This window comes from Octopus sinensis, linkage group LG5, assembly GCF_006345805.1.
Source record: "Octopus sinensis linkage group LG5, ASM634580v1, whole genome shotgun sequence".
Taxonomy (NCBI): Eukaryota; Metazoa; Mollusca; class Cephalopoda; order Octopoda; family Octopodidae; genus Octopus; species Octopus sinensis.
In genome coordinates this window covers 120727105-120744459 of record NC_043001.1, presented here as the reverse complement: position 1 = coordinate 120744459, position 17355 = coordinate 120727105, and the positions used below count along the sequence as shown (strand labels likewise).

Genomic DNA, 17355 nt, shown 5'->3' with positions numbered 1-17355 from the left:
ACCTTCAGAACCTCACATGTATTTTATTTTGTCGACCTCAGAAGGTTAAAAGGTAAAGTTGGCCTGGCAGGATTCGAACTGTAACACTGGCAGCTCTGACCTGTTAAGTTATTTAACTCTTCTCTGTAATTCAATAACCACATTGTCTAAATGAAACGTTTTCAATTACAGTACTGCAGTAGAAGTGTGCGACCAATTTTGAAGGAGAGACAGGACATAACAGAATATGAAGAAAACTCGATTGTTTTTAATACACCACACTAGTGCATTTGCATTCCTTTTTGGTAAAGTGTAATCCGTTACCCTATCTCTATTTTACATAGCAGAATGCTACAGGATCTGTCGTTCAAGCCTCACTATGCTTATGCACTTACTGCTTAAACAAGCTGGATGTTGCCTATGCAAGCAAGTTTATCCAAAAGAAAGGTCGATTCAGACCAATACAATTTGGCACCAGTATCGCTTGTAGGCTTGGTATTTAGAATGCCAAGGGCCGGAATAGGTACCGCAAAGCATCTTTCTCGATTATCTAAAAGTACTTTATTTCATGGACACTCGAATGAATGAAAAACAAAATTGACTCTGGTAAGATTTGAACCCAGATCGCAGACAGTCGGAACAAATACTGCGAGGTATTCTATCCAGTTTTAATAAGAAATTTTCTGTTTTTGTATAAACAAAAACTTTTATAAAGCTGCTGGTATGTTGTAACAAGTCTTTATTCATTGTGACATAGACGGAAAAAAGTTAAAAAGTCGCTGTTCTAAGATAATGCAGTCATATTCATATACGAGACAGCTTTTAGACAAGATCGAGCAGAGCCGATATAATCAACGTTTTTGTACAAGACCAAGCGCAACTGGTGCACTCAGCACAATATATGACTGGTATTTATTTATCGACTCTTAGACCTTAGCGTGTCGACGGTTGGCCATGAAGGCAATGAATCGAAACAATTATTGTAAGGCATCATGTCCGACGCCCTTGTAGTCTGCTAATCTACCACTCTGGACTGGAATTTTTTATTGATCCATCCTGAAAGGGCGAAAGGCATCGTTGACCACGTCAAATATTGCCGACGAGAGAGAGAGAGAGAGAGAGAGAGAGAGAGAGAGAGAGAGAGAGAGAGAGCATTATAGCATCTTTTTCACAATTGCCTGACCAGTACAAAAGTCTTAATACCGTTGGACCAGTCCAACTATTTGTATATCGCTTGGTCTTATAGGAGATGTAAAAGCTATTAGGAGGTTCTGAAAATAATGGCTGCTCTACGTGTTCTGTTTTGAAACGCAATTTTATCAGAGTATTTCAATAATATTTTGGGTGAATTTCGACATACTTAATAATTGATGTATGCTCTTTAATAATTTTCTACTTATTTCAGACAGAAAACATTCTTGAAGCATAGGCGCCCTTAATTATGAACATGACAAAAAAGGACCTTCGCTTACTTTTCTTGCAGGAGTTCAAGCTTGGACACAATGCCTCCCAAACTTCTGCTAATATCAACAGACCATGGGGAGAGAAGTCCACAAGTGATCGCATAGTACGAAGGTGGTTTCAGAAATTCCGTAGTGGTGATGAGAACCTTGAAGATGAAGAAGGTAGAGGACGGTCATGTAGTCTTGACAATGAACAACTGAAAGCAATTGTCGAACTAAACCCGCGTCAAAGTGTCAGAGAAATGTCTCAGGCACTTGGTGTCGGTATTGCAACGGTCTCGCGCAATCTGCAGAAGATTGGTAAGGTGAAAAAGCTCGATAAATGGGTACCGCATGAGCTCAATGAAAATCAAAAAGTTCGGCGTTTTGAAGTGTGCTCGATGCTTTTTCTGCGAAACACCAATGATACTTTTCTTGATCGAATAATCATTTGTGACGAAAAGTGGATCCTGCTTATCTGCAATTGATGTTATCCATTACAGCTTTCTTGAAGCCAATCAGAGCTTTGGTGAATCGGCGTGATCCAATTCTGCTTCACGATAATGCAAAGCCACATGGTGTAAGAATGACACTGCAGAAACTCAGACTTGGGATACGAAACTTTACCACATCCTCCATATTCTCCTGATCTTTCACCCACTGACTACCATTTTTTAAAGCATTTAAACACGTTTTGAAGTGATAAAACTTTCAGGACTAAACCAGAAGTGGAATCAGCTTCCAAAGATTTCTTAGCATCAAAGCCAATAAGTTTTTACCAACGAGGCATAAATAATCTCGTTGATCGATGGCAGAGATGTATAGATGTTAACGGCTCATACTTTGAATAATCAAAACATTTCTTATTGTTAATTTTTCCAGAATAAGATTATGTTTCTGAAATCAGCCATTATTTTCAGAACAACCTAATAAATTAAAAATTTTACACTATCTCATTTTTGTCCTGCTATGTACTGGACGGACGAATCGATCGGTTAGTTGAGTCCCAGTCAAATGAATATTATCGTTCACATCATAAGAGAATGTGAGAGCGATTCAGAATATCTGACCGCACTGCACCTTCCAGCCGAGATGATAATTCTATTGTTCTGTGGCTGATGCTTTCTAAAGCACAAATTCAGCTGACACTTAAAAGCCGTCCTAGTTATCCCACGTGTACACATTTTAACCAGCATTCTGACCACCTGCAAAAATAATCACCCGACTGATAAGAGACCCTTCAACAACGACGAATCTATCGACACAATGCTCTCATTCTTTACAGCCTTTAGACGGATCTTTCTTCCTTCATAATTTTCGACTATGTATCACCCAGATCTTTTCTGTTCGGCTCACACTTTATTAAAAATTCCTTTAATTTTTTGTTCCAGTTGATTTCAAATTTGGTGTATTGATATACTTTTGTACGCTAATTATCGAAATAAAATTAATTTTTGCAATGTATGAATAAATAAAAACTTAATAGCTTTTAAAGTTTGCAAATTTTGGGTAATTTTAGCCAATCGAAAGCTACAGACATATTGGTACCTGTTTCAATAGTAACAAGCCAAAGTATAAATCTGCTTAACCCGTGTGTCTTCTTTTTTTTTCTTTTTGAGAAACGTATCAGTTGCTGTTCTATCACTTTCACATTTTCATAATTTTGAACGGTGTTTTCTTGGACCTTTTCAACCTAAATTGTAAAATGATCGCAGCCAACTCGTTTAACCTTTCGAATACGATGGGGAAATCGAAAATCGAGAACAGTGAACCATAGCGTTGAGTTTATTAACTCGAAAGATTGTTCCCACAAGCAACAAATGAAAAGCATATGGGTGTTTGTAAAACAGGGGTATAAACGACGTTGTGGAACCCCCTATTCTATGAATGACTTGTATCTCTGTGAGTTCATGTGACGCAGGAGATACAAAAATTTGAATTTGTTTCATAAACTACCTACAGTGTATCGCAACTTTCGTTTCTGAATATTCGCTACAAAAAATGTATTATAATTTTTTGGAAAAAAATGAATAAAATTCATTGAGGATTTTTTCATTCTTTATATTGTTTACATGCCTGTTCCAACATTTCGCATGACTTTATTCACTGAAACTTACTAAAACTCCCGTGGTAATGTCATTACGCACAAAATGCCAGCTTCCAAATTCTACTTTCTGATTGGGTAAAAATAATCAAACTCTGTATTTTCTAAAAAAAAAATTCTGAAACAAGTGAATAACATCAGATTCAGCGTGAAAAATTACATCAAATTACCAAATTTTAAAATTTCGAAAGGTGTGGGCCAAACAGAAAAGATCCTATCACCCTAATCAACCACTCGATGTACCTACCTCTATTGTGAGCTCACTATGTCCTAATCCCAGCCCTCGCACTAAGCACATACAAATCCTTTCTTCGAAACTAATTCACTGGCATTCACTTCTTACCAGCAACTCCCAAACAACAACTACTCTGAGTACTCGCAAGGATTATGATAATTAGCTCCTCTTTTTCAATTGAAAACAAAAAGACGATCTGCCGGAGGTGGTCAATTCTTACTCGTTCAGTCCATCAACAACTTTTTAAAGTCCTACAAGTGACAATGGCTCATCGTTATACGCAGTAGCAACACTAAATGGCCACTTTGTAAGCTTGCAGAGAGACAGACACTTAGGCTGATTTGTTCAACATATTACATACACCAAACTGTGTTATCTAGCCTTTAGAAATACTTCTATGACTACAGAATCATAGAACAACCCGTACTCTACGTTATGTATATATTCTTTTCAGTGATTTGACTGTGGCCATGGAGCACTCGCAACATGAAGCTATGTTGGACACATACACAATTCTTTTTGCACCACAATAGAAACTGTATATATGTATATATATATATATATATATATATATATATATATAAACACACACACACACACACTATTTTATCTGTTGTCTTTTAATTGTTTCAGTCAATGGACTGTGGCCATGCAGGAGCACCGCTTTAAAGGGTTTAGTCGATGATGGTTTCGTTGGTGGAAAATTCATTCTCAATACTATTCTCGTTAAATGATAAATGTTAAATGATAAATGAAAAATGCAAAATTGTTTTTATAACACACAAAATTATATTAGTTACGAATCCTAACTGCATAGCAGCTTTTCCACACACACACACACACACACACACATATATATATCAATTTGTGCATGAATGCAAGACACGCGATTCATGCCTGAATTATATAATAGAACGCGAATAACAAACCAGATTTTAATATAAAATATCCGTTTTCTTTGAGGGACGGCAACAAAATGTGTACATATACATACACACGAACCCTACTTTATTTACATAGCTTTGATTTTTAATATTGCATGCACTATCAGGAATCGCCATTAAGATCTATCTATCCATCCATCCACAAATTTATTTATTATTTATGCTGGCATGACCAATGTAGAAGTTTTTACAATAAAGTGTTACACGAAATCAATTTCAAATAACCCGCATATGAATAATTGTTACATCTATTGACGAGCGCAACTGCGAGTATATTTGTGCACGAACTGATTGCATATATAAGATATTTAGTATATACAAAAAAAAAAAGGGAAAAAATACAAACGCAAATATATCTAGCTTTACAGGCAAAATGCTTGATTCGTAGAGAAATACGTAGTCTTTTTCAAGAAAAACATTCACTCATCAAAGTGATGAGTCAAGCACCATCGTTTGCTTGTCTCTACTTCAAAGCTCCACCCCTCAAGACAACTTGTATCCTTTAGCAGAAGCACAAAGGCCCTCTATGTTCGTAGGGTGGAGTTAATCTAGTGTTTTGAGTCTGTTCCAAAAGGCAATAATGTAGCATATGGCGAGAAAATGCTTTCAGCCAAAGCTGCAATAGAGAATCGAAACTACTTTCTCATATATTCATATTATGAAGGGTAGTTCCTATGAATCTTTTTAGAGCTTCTGAGGCCGGTTAGCTCAGTCTACTTCGTTGTAAACCATTATTTTAGGGAAAAATAGCTAATCGCTGTAAGCAGTAGTAACGCTGATTAATTATATTCGTGAGCTTTCTATGAGAGAAGGACTCTGCCAGGCTGGGTTTTTTCAACATACTACTACAATTAATTATGAAATTTGTTCAGAGACCATACAAACTATGGAATACGCTGTATTTTTTAGCTGTTTCAGTCATTAGACTGCGGCCATGCTGAGGCACCGCCTTGACGAACTTTTAGTCGAATGAATCGACCCCAGTACTTATTTTGTTTTAAGCCTGATACTTATTCTGTCGGTCTCTTTTTGCCGAACCGCTAAGTTACGGGGATGTAAACAAACCAACACAGGTTGTCAAGCGGTGGTCACACACACACACACACACACACACACACCACACACACACACACACACACACGACGGGCTTCTTTCAGTTTCCGTCTACCAAATCCACTCACAATAGCTTCGATCGGCCCGGTGTCACAGAGTGGGATTGAACCCGGAACCATGTGGTTGGGAAGCAAGCTTCATGCTTGTAAAGGTATCGATCACCATTAAGTAGTGCCCTTAACCGGCGGCTCTTCCAACAGTTTTCGATCGAGTTTCTGTCTATAAAATTTCATTTACCAAGTGTTGGTCAATGCCAGACCAACTTATCATGAAGTGTGAACGAATCTTCAAGTCGTGCGAACATTTTTAAACACACGCACACACACACACATATATATATATATGTCCGACGGATTTCTTTCAGTTCCCATCTACCAAATCCACTCACGAAGCTTTGGTTGGCCCGAGGCTATAGTAGAAGACACTTGCCCAAGATACCTCGCAGTGGAACTGAACTCGGTATTATGTTGTTGGGAAGCAAGCTACTTAGCACACAGCCACGCCTGCACCTATAAATTAGTTTGAAAAATCTTGGATATTCTTTCACTCTCTTATTTGTTTCAGTCATTTGACTACGGCCATGCTGGAGCACCGCCTTTAGTCGAACAAATCGACCCCAGGACTTATTCTTTGTAAGCTTGGTACTTATTCTATCGGCCCCTTTTGCCGAACTAAGTTACGGGGACCTAAACACACCAGCATTGGTTGTCAAGCGATGGTGGTGGGAACACAGACACACATACATATATGATAGGCTTCTTTCAGTTTCCGTCTACCACTCACAAGGCTTTGGTCTGCCCGAGGTTATACTAGAAGACACTTGCCAAGGTGCTACGCAGTGGGACTGAACCTGGAACCATGTGGTTGGGAAGTAAGCCACGCTTGCGCCAAACTTGCTATTTTAGAATTTTTATTTTTATAGCTATCTTATTGAATATAATTTAAAATTATCGATAAGGGCTTCTAATTTAGGAACAAGGCCTGCAATTCTAAGGGGAAGGAGTGTAGTCGATATCATCGATCAGTACTTGACTGTACTTTATTTCATCGAACCCGAAAAAAAATATAAAAATGAAAAATAATTTGACCTCGGCGAGATTTGAACTCTGAAATTAAAGAGTCGGAACAAATTCTTCAAAGTAATATTTTTTCGACACTCTAATTAAGGTAAAAGTGATACTATCGATCCAAGTACTTAGCAGAATAATAAATGGCCAAATTTTCCGATCGAAAGTGTTCAGTAGTTAACATGCAAGTGGCCGAGTATTCTGCGGGCACGTTTACTCTTAATGGAATTCTCGGACAGAGTCATTGAAATATAATGTGACATGGCCGAACCTTTTGAAATACAGATTAAATGCACCATGCGGGCTTCTGCACAATTTCCGTTTAGTTAGTTTTCACTCATAAGTCATGGTTGGACCCGAGGCTACAGGAAATGAAACTTGCCCAAGATGCTACACAGCAGAATCGAAACCAAGTCCTCGAGATTGAGAAGCGAACGTAAACATTCAGTCATACTGTGCCGCGCGTCCGCATATATGTATGTGTGTGTGTATGTGCGCGCGTACACACACACACACACACACACACATACTGGCAACATTTTTATTTCAGGTTATTTTCTATTAATTCGCTACTTCTTACGTTCTTCATCTGACAACCCGAAAAGAGTGTGATATAGCGGATTAAATTGATTTCAGTATATTACGGTATAATCAGGAAGTTTTTTAATCCAGTACTCTACAGTTCGGAAACTATTTCCTGACCTATTATGAAAGAAAAATATGCGTTTGAATAGAAACAGTTTCTCCAATTTAATAAAAATTTGTTTCCAAAATGTTAAAAAAACAAACAAAAAAATCCCCACTGAAATACAACATTCAATTCCTCAGAGCGAAAACAATTGTCTGTCTTGTATGGAAATTTTGTTGAAACAGATATTCTTTTAATATGAAATTATTTGAGCGTTAACAGTGCTTTGATTCAATGCTATTATATTGGTTTCAAACTTTGGCACAAGGCCTGCAATTTCGGGGTAATTACATCGACTCCAATGCTCGACTGGTGCTTTTATAGCTGCCGAGAGGACGAAAGACAAAATCGGCCTCAGCGGCATTTATATTGAGACCGTAAAGACGGGCGAAATGCTGCGAAGAATTTTGCCCTGCGCGCTTACCATTCTGCCAGCTCGCCACCTTAAATTCAATGCAGTTATATTGCTATAGAAATATATTTGAATATTTTGGCCAATTCATGCGTGTCGGAGACAGCTGTATCCTTGTCTTCGCATAGAATATCATCGCTAGTGAGATCCCTATGGAAGACTGAAACTAACACGAAGATGCTTACATCTGTGTGCAGGCACGAAGTGGCTACAAATTTATACAATTAGTACAGTTTCCATGCTGGGAATTGAACCCATGTTGCCTGGTTGAAAACCAGGAATCACAACCACAAGACCGCATTAGATGGCTTAGTAGTTACGATTCTTGGCTTTCTAGATATACTCTCTTGCACAATATAGCATCTAACTGTTGCCCTGCTAACGGTTCTGTTATTTGCTGTTTTAAACCTTATTCTATATTGAATGCCATTTGTCTATTGAATATTCTTATTGCTTATATAAAGGATCGAACTTCTAAAACCTCTGATGGATTAAATAAGAGTTTTAATTATATAACTTCATAACAATGACTGAATGGTAGACAAAGTCAACCCCGCTGGGAAAAAAACAGACAAAACTTTTTCGCTCAACGAAGCCTGCAAAAGAATTTCTATGCAGTTTCACGATAAAATCTCTCCAGATAACTTCTCAGTGTCTTTGGTTTTTAACTTATATGAAAAAAAAAAAAAAAAAAAAAGGAAGGAAGGAAGAACGTCGTGCACATGGTAGTGCTTAATATACGAAAAGATACGATTGTCGCAGACTGAACGTCTTTGATCATTAAGACTGACCAGGGTCAGAACGACAAGGATCCAAATTTGGCACCAGGCCACAAAATCTCAGAAATCAGACAATATGACGTCGATACCTTTTTTTTTTGAAATCGTGAGCATTGTAAATGAAGTGAATTAAGGTCCAATTAGGAAAGGAAAGGAAAGCCGTTCATTAACTCGTTTCGTTCATGAATAAGATCAACCGCATCTTGCACCCCGGTGTTCACTGCGACCATTGACAAAATATTTTGTGAAGCATTCAGACATATTTTATCTGGATAATTGACATGAACAATTATACTGAAGATATAATTATTTATTCAATATGCTTTGTCGACATGACAGTCCATTTTTCTTTAACCAATATGTTGGAGAGTGAATTAAAACGTGTCCCACAAGACAATCAGTTCTTTAAATGTAAGCCATGCTTAAATGCTGACTTACACATGGAACACATTTAAGATTCATGATAAGGAGCTATAACTTAACTAATAATAATAAAAAAAAAAACGGCTTTCGATATGATATAGATAACATATGAATATATAACGGAATTTTTTGCTAATATTTAGCTAGAACAATACATATGTACTCATGTGTGTGTGCGTGTATATATATATATATATATATATATATATATATGTTAAGAGGTTGTTTGATCGACCGATCAGAGAGTGACCATTGGTTTCGCTTGTATAAAGCGCTTAGCTGTGTAGGCGACTCGTTAGACTCAAATGGCCAGAGGCACGCAACCTCTCTACCTGTGTGTGTGTGTGTATGTATGTATATATATATATATATATATAAATAAATAAATAAATAAATAAAAGGTGTTTTGGAATAGCTACCTCTATATCAAAGGAAAGGGAAAAGACACAGATTTGTGGCGTGCTAAAAATGTGAAAATTTGAATTTGTTCGGCGGGACGGTGGGGAAGATACAATGAGAATTCGTAATTTCCATTGTATGAAACATAATACTTTTAAAAATGAAGGTGTTGGGGGCGGGAAATATTCAATTTTGTGCCCTTTCTCTTCCCTTTGAAGTAGGAATATCTTATTCCAAAACTCAGCGTGTGTGCGTCCTACAAACCCGGGTTATGAATAGACTTAGCTTGAATGTTCGGGTATTAGAAACCCGGCCGTAGATTCAATGGGCATTCATCTCCCGCGCGCACACACGCAATTGATAACATATTGTCCACTATAGGAAGCGAAATATAAGATTTCTGTATAGAGAAATAAGAAAAAGGGATGCTACGGCTGGATTATTTCCTCAACAATATGAACAAGACGATGGAAGCAAAAGCGGTTCCCAACTGAAATCGAAACCAGAGTTGATTGAATAGGAAGTGAAAGCTAGCTAACAGCACCCGATGAAGTTGCAGGCACAAACGCATCAACAGCGTGCTTCCTAATTAGCAGAAATTCATTATCACACTTATTATGTTTTACCGTATTTTAATTGAGATTCCACAGAAGAAAGGAAACCGCTTCTTTTATTTATCTATAATAAACATGAAGTAACACCCATCATCATGACAGCGAAAACAAAATATATACACGTACATGTTAAGCATCTATCGAATTCAGTACAAGCTTACATACACGCATATAGAATCAACACACACACACACACACACACATTCGCCCACACACACACAGACACGCAGACAAAACACTCATGCATGAAAACCTCACAAAATGCTCGCATGCACACAAACTACTGTTAGGAAAATATGTTGGCACAGATATTTATACGATGCACGCACACACGCACGCACGCACACACGCATGCATGTTTATGCAAGATGTCATCATACCTGTGTATTTACAGAATGCCCAAATGCATAAACATTTATACGATGCGGATACATTTACACGACACACGGACATAAGCTCGCACACACGTTTATACACCTACAGACATTATATACACGCATACACAATATTTATGCCCCCACACTTTGTAAATATGTGTGTGTGCACACATATACATACATGCACACATTATACGCCCTCTCAAACACTTTATGCACATATTTACATGCGTTGTATGCACGCGCACTAAACATTTGCACGCTATATGCGCGTGCATACGCTCGCATTTTAATGAAATACAGATGCAATTACGGTAATAAAACATACTCTGAGAATGGTAATGAACTGTTCATAAATGTTGAAACCAGGTGAGCAAAACCCTGCATACATTTCCCGCAGACATATCAGCACTCACATACACACCTGTGTTATAAATTAATGCATACATCAATGATTAAAGAAATATTCTTTTTGCTTACCTTCCGGTGGGAAGTCATCTTCGCCGCTGTCCTCCGTGGCGGCAGAAGACTGTTTCGATAAACCTGTCTGCCATTCATCTTTTCGTCTCCCGGGAGAGGAAAACAGAGAACTTTGGTTAGTTTTGTTGAGTTTGGTAAAATAGTCTGCAGCATATTGGATAAGGTTGGCTGGCCGTTCTCTGAGCACAGACACGGTAAAACCCTGTAGAAGTTCGGTTAATCCGGGTGGAATCTCAAAGCTCATTGCTTCTGACAGACACGAGACTGAGAGAGATAGAGAGTAACAGATACGCGCACGCTTACTTCGGAAACAACAACACGGTGGGAGATATCAATAAGAGAATATTATAATATATATGTATATATATATATGCTTGTGTGTAAAAATAAAGGGAATAAATAAAAAAATATATTTCCTGTTGTTCTTGCTGTTATGTATGTATATTTGTGATGTAAAGAATTTCACTTTGGACTTTGAATTTTTAAATAATTTTAAATGGAAAGTTGCTTAAAGATGGGACTGCTTCATATAAACAAGAGAAACTATTATTTAACGGTAAAGTCGCAAGAAAGAAAGAAAAAAACTACGAAGTTTTCAACAGAAAAGAAAAGGAAGTTCTTAAGAATCCGAATTTGCGTGTGAGAATATAAAGACACAAATAATGCAGGGATTTCTTTTTTCTTTCTTTTCTTTTTTTTTTTAGAGAGGAATTATAATTACAAAAATAAAATCAACAAAAGATAAATACGGAAAAACAGGGCTAAAATACAACCAAGAAAAACAAAATCAAAAATAAGGAAGAGAAAAAAAGTTACTCAAAGATTGCCTAAAGGAGGTGTGAGGGCCGCCAAAGCAACTGGTCTCCAAAAGTGAAACAGTGAGAGAGAAAGAGAGAAGGTAACCAAAATGTATCTAAAAAAATACTTTCCAAATAATGTAAAACGTGACACGGCACTCTAGAATAGTAACGTATATATATATATATATGTATGTATGTATGTATGTATGTATGTGTGTTTGTGTGTGTAAGTGTGTGAGTATTTGCTATTATTGGCGGATATGTAAAGAAGATGTGGGTATTCTGCAAGAATGTGCGGATGTGTATTTTACACAGACAAAACAACAACAAGAAGAAAAACGGTTCAATACATTCAACTGTTCATATGTAAACATACAATAAAGCTTAGATATATGCATATATAGACATAGATTTAAGCAAAAGAAAATATTGTATAACATAAATATTTTCGATCGTGTTTTCTTTCTTCCAAAATATTTGTAATTTTTTCCCCTCGACGTTTTTTGGCTTTTGACAGCGGCGATGTATATATATTTACATACATCCGTATGTATATATGTAATATATATATATATATATATATATATATATATATGTATATATATATGTATGTATATATATAATATATATATATATCGTTCACCTCTGTCACCTTATTTGTTTTTATGCTGTTCTTTGGTTTTCCCTTTTCCTTTGCATTCGTTCCTTCTCTCTGTCACTCTCTCCCTCTTTTTCACTTTTTTTTTTCATTTAAATCCAAAAACTTCAGCGTTAGAAATGATAGAAACAATAATAAAACGGATGGTGGCGGTGGCGGCGATGGTAATGACAGAGATGAAGAGGAGGGAAAGACCTATCCATTTGCATGCAAAGCTACGATAAAACAGTGCTAAAGAGGGAGAGAGGGAGAGAGAGGGAGAGAGGGAGAGGGAGAGAGAGAGGGAGAGGGAGAAAGACAGAGAATCGAGTCAGAAGCAGAGACACGCGACAACTGAATTACAAAATCTGCTTTCTTTCTTCCTTCCTTTCTTTCCTTCCGCGTCTTGCTGCTGCTGCTGCTGCTGCTGCTGCTTGTTATCGCCGCCGCCACCGCTCCTCCACTCTTCCACTTACCTCTTCCTTTATCTCTCTCTCCTTCTCATATTCGTTTACTCCTTCTCTCTTCTTCTCTCTCTTACTCATATTCTAACACTTGTTCACTTGCGTTTTCTATTTACCTCCCTCTCCTCCAACCTTTTCACTCGCTATTACCTGTTATGCTCTCTCTCTCGTTCTCTCTCCCCTCTCTCTCCCTCTCTCTTTCTGACACTATTTTGCCTTACATTTCTTCTTACCTTCTTTTTCCCTCTCCACACTTTCTTTTGCACTTTCTCAGATATCTCTCCTTTCTTTCTCCCCCCCCCCCTCTGTCTTCTTTCATACACGCAATCTCTTTCTTCCTCCCCCTCTCCCTCTTACATTTTATTTAGTTGTTTTATCTTTTCTTTTTCTCCGTTTCTTTCTCTTAATATTCTCTCACACTTGTAAAGCCCCCCCTCTCTCTCTCATGTTTACTCTATCTATTTTCTAACACGGTGTCTTTCTTTCTTTCTTTCTTTCTTTCTTTCTTTCTCTCTCTCACTCCACCCCCTCCGTCTCTTTCTCTCCGTCACTCTACTTCCATCCTGCCTTTTCTCACTCTATTCTCTTCCTATCTTATTTCTCTACTCTTTCTTCTCTGTCGTTTCCCCTTTAATTTTATATCTTTTATTCATCTGCAGCACAAGACAAAAAAGAAAACAAAAAACAAAAGCAAAACGTCTTTCAGTCTCAGAATTATTCTATCTATCTATCTATCTATCTATCTATCTATCTATCTATCTATCTATCTATCTATCTATCTATCTATCTATCTAAATATCTATCATCTATCTATCTATCTATCTATCTATCTATCTATCTATCTATCTATCTATCTATCTATCTATCTATCTATCTAAATATCTATCATCTATCTATCTATCTATCTATCTATCTATCTATCTATCTATCTATCTAAATATCTATCTATCTATCTACCTATCTATCTATCTATCTATCATCTATCTATCCATCCATCCATCCATCTATCTATCATCTATCTATCTATCTATCTATCTATCTATCTATCTATCTATCTATCTATCTATCAATATTCTACACCATCTTTCTCTCTCTCTCTATATATATATATGCATACGTGCATGCATAAATTTATGTATGCATATATGTATGTATGCATGCATACATGCGCACTTATATATAAACATTCATACGTATATACATGGACATTTACCTGTTATATACATGCATATATGCATATAAATAAATAAATAAATATATATATATATATATATATATATATATATACGCGCATGCATAATTACAGATTTGCATATATACATACATACATATGCGTGTAAATACATAGATACACATACATAGATACGTGTAAATACATAGATACGCATACAAGATGCGTGCACATAAATACATGTGCATACATATATACGTGTACATACACATATATAGTTACGCGTAGATGCATACATACATGCATACATACATGCATGCATACATACATACATACATACATACATACATACATACATACATACATACATACATACATACATACATGCATGCATACATACATACATACATACATACATACATACATACATACATACACAGGTAGAGAGAATGCAAAACTGAATTCATATACTACAAAAAATCTGCAAGGTCTATAAAAATCTGCAAGGCCTTCTTAAGATGGTTAAAACATGATACTTTCCTTCACAACGTTGCTTGTCAAAATTTACTCTATTGTCAAAATTGTCAAAATTTACTGTAAATTAAAAAGAGAAAGAGAACATACACACATGCTTACCTACCGATCTACTACCTACCTACCTACACACATACTTACTTGCAAGGTGGTTGTCAAATCGATTACGAGTATAACCAATTTCTTATGATAGACGTATGCCTGTAACAGGTTTAATATCATCTCTACCACGGGCCGTCCCTCAGATGACAACGTAGCTATGGCAGCGTTTAAATTATGATTTTCTTTTTGTGAAAACTGTCGCACATAATGTTGAGAAGGATCACATCACCGACAACACCTCTGCGCATGTGCTTTCGTACAAAATGGATTTTCAGCCTTTGCCATACATGAGCACCTCCTTGGGCACAAACAACTTTGCTGATGTTTAATGACTTAACGTTGTGGCTTGCGAGGCCAGGAAAAATTTAGTTTTCTGGTTTATACCTGGATGCTTACCAAGAATTAATTCTTTATAAAGTAATCACGTTTGAAGATCAAGTAAGATGACATGATCGAATAATCGCATCTGGAACTTGATAAGGCGCGTCAGCCATTTCCAACCCTTCTCTATCATGCGTAAACGATTTTCAGCTGATGTTTAACATTTTTTGACATTTCTAGTGAAATTATTTGAATATTTTGATGTGTTTTCAAAAGGCGTTCGTGCCTCAGATGACTACCGTAGGTTTCGATGATCCGAACAGCAATAGATTCATAATATAGTGGACAGTTTCAAATCACCGTCTGTCCAGACTCAGTTGAAGCCTTCTCAGTTCTCAAATTCATTTCGAAATCTAGGGAATCTTTTCCCGGAGACAGAGCTGGCAAGATACATCAAAGAATCCACTAAATCAAGATGGTCTTTTGTACTAGTCTATTTAGTTCTATAAACATCTCTACTGGAGCTGTGGTAAACCCCAATTTATTCTACTTCAGGCTTATACATACTAGAGAAGAGGTTAATTAGTTTTAGAATATCTTGTTCTCAGCGAGTCACAATAATCAGCACATAGCAAATTGCAAACCTGGGCTATAAAGGTCTTCGATTTAGCTTTGAAACGATTTACATTAAATACTTTACCTGTTATACAATAGCAGACAAAGGTGCCAACAGATCATAGTCTTTAAGTGTATGAGCAGCCAGAATTACCGAATTATATACAAAACAAAGTTGACGCAAGAATATCTCTTTGTTTAAAGTTATTGCCCACTGAAATCAGTTTTGAAAGAGCGCCATTTGAGGTGAAGTAGACATGCATGCATAGCTACATACATGCATGTATGCACAGAAACACATATTTCTATTGTAAAGGGCACACACCTAATTTTAAGAGGCACAAATTATTGGGTTGTCCGGAAAGTTCGTTACATTTTTAATCAACCAAATATGAGCCATTTTGTTGCATAATGCGTCTCCATCTTTCCTTTAACTTGAAAACTGAGATGGTTTCATGGCAAAGAATTCATCAAGGTATCTGTTTACGCCATCCAAGGAATTGAAATTTTTACCATTAAGACTATTCTGCAGAGACCTGAATAAGTGGAAATCTGAAGGAGCAATATCTTGTGAATATGGAGGGTGGGGGTAACACATCCCAGCCGAGCTGCAGCAATTTTTGTCTGGTTCCCAAAGCATCAGGTGCCGAAAATGAACTTTCTTATTTTCCATTTTAAAGGGTTACAGAATTAACGCAGGTTATAGAAACATAAACCTTCTTCCACGAAAAGATGGCTTAAACTGTGCTCTAAATGGAGGTGGAGTCAAATCCTATTTTATGGACTCAACCATGTTCTAAAATAAGTCGAAAGGTAAGCTACTATAAATCGGCACGAACTTTCCGGACAACCCAATCCATGTGTGAGTTTATGCAGACGTCTGTCCCCGATACAAAATCAATCCCATGTCGTGTTGTCACCGAGGATTTGCAGTTGGTATAACTTAGAAAACTCATGAGCTCACGCACGCACGAGTGTACATTTGTAAACACACACACACACACACACACAAATGTATGTGTATACGTAAACATGTGGTTTCATACATACGAGCATATGTACACACTGACACAAAGAACACACAGAGCCTATGCTTTGAAAACCGCATATGTATAAACAATAGATATATACACATAATTTATGTATACATATCTATGCTCATTCTGTGATTGGTTTCTTTCTGTCAACGGCTGAGCCAATGAGACGGCCTCTACCAGTCATATCTCTCACTGTCTTGAAATGAAAGAAAAATTAAATGACGCACTGTCATTTGTGTCTGGCGAAGGTAGGTTCATAGCCGGAATGATTTTCACTATATATGTACTCAAATAGGGCTCAACAGGAGTTAAACGACTACAATAGATATAATACCAACAACGACTATGAATGTTTCCCAACTAAGAATTCTTTACATCATTAATTTTAAACCATTTCTCTATCATTTGGTCCTCTAAGTTGATGTAGTTCGCCAATTAACCTCTTACACATTTGCAGATATAGAGTTCAAAACATATCCTCCGATATAACAGTGTTTTAACAGCCATTTGAGGACACAACTACCCACATATGTATGCACAAATCACATGCCATCACGCCCCACAAGCAAAAATAGATCCATGCAACCAAGAGAAAAAAAGAAAAATTAGAAAGAGTTA

At 36.9% G+C, this 17355-nt stretch overlaps 1 protein-coding gene across 2 annotated transcripts in view; it reads right to left on the bottom strand.

Moving 5' to 3' along the window:
• Window positions 1–12002, bottom strand: part of LOC115212290 (cAMP-dependent protein kinase type II regulatory subunit) — a 164559-nt gene extending 152557 nt beyond the window's left edge. Inside the window, exon 1 of one of the 2 annotated variants that reach the window (XM_036503026.1) lies at window positions 11057–12002. In XM_036503026.1, the coding sequence (XP_036358919.1) occupies window positions 11057–11300 (244 nt within the window). In that variant the 5' untranslated portion in view covers window positions 11301–12002. The remainder of the gene's footprint in view (window positions 1–11056) is intronic. The other variant, XM_029781132.2, reaches the window with a different exon arrangement.
• Window positions 12003–17355: the final 5353 nt, after the last annotated feature.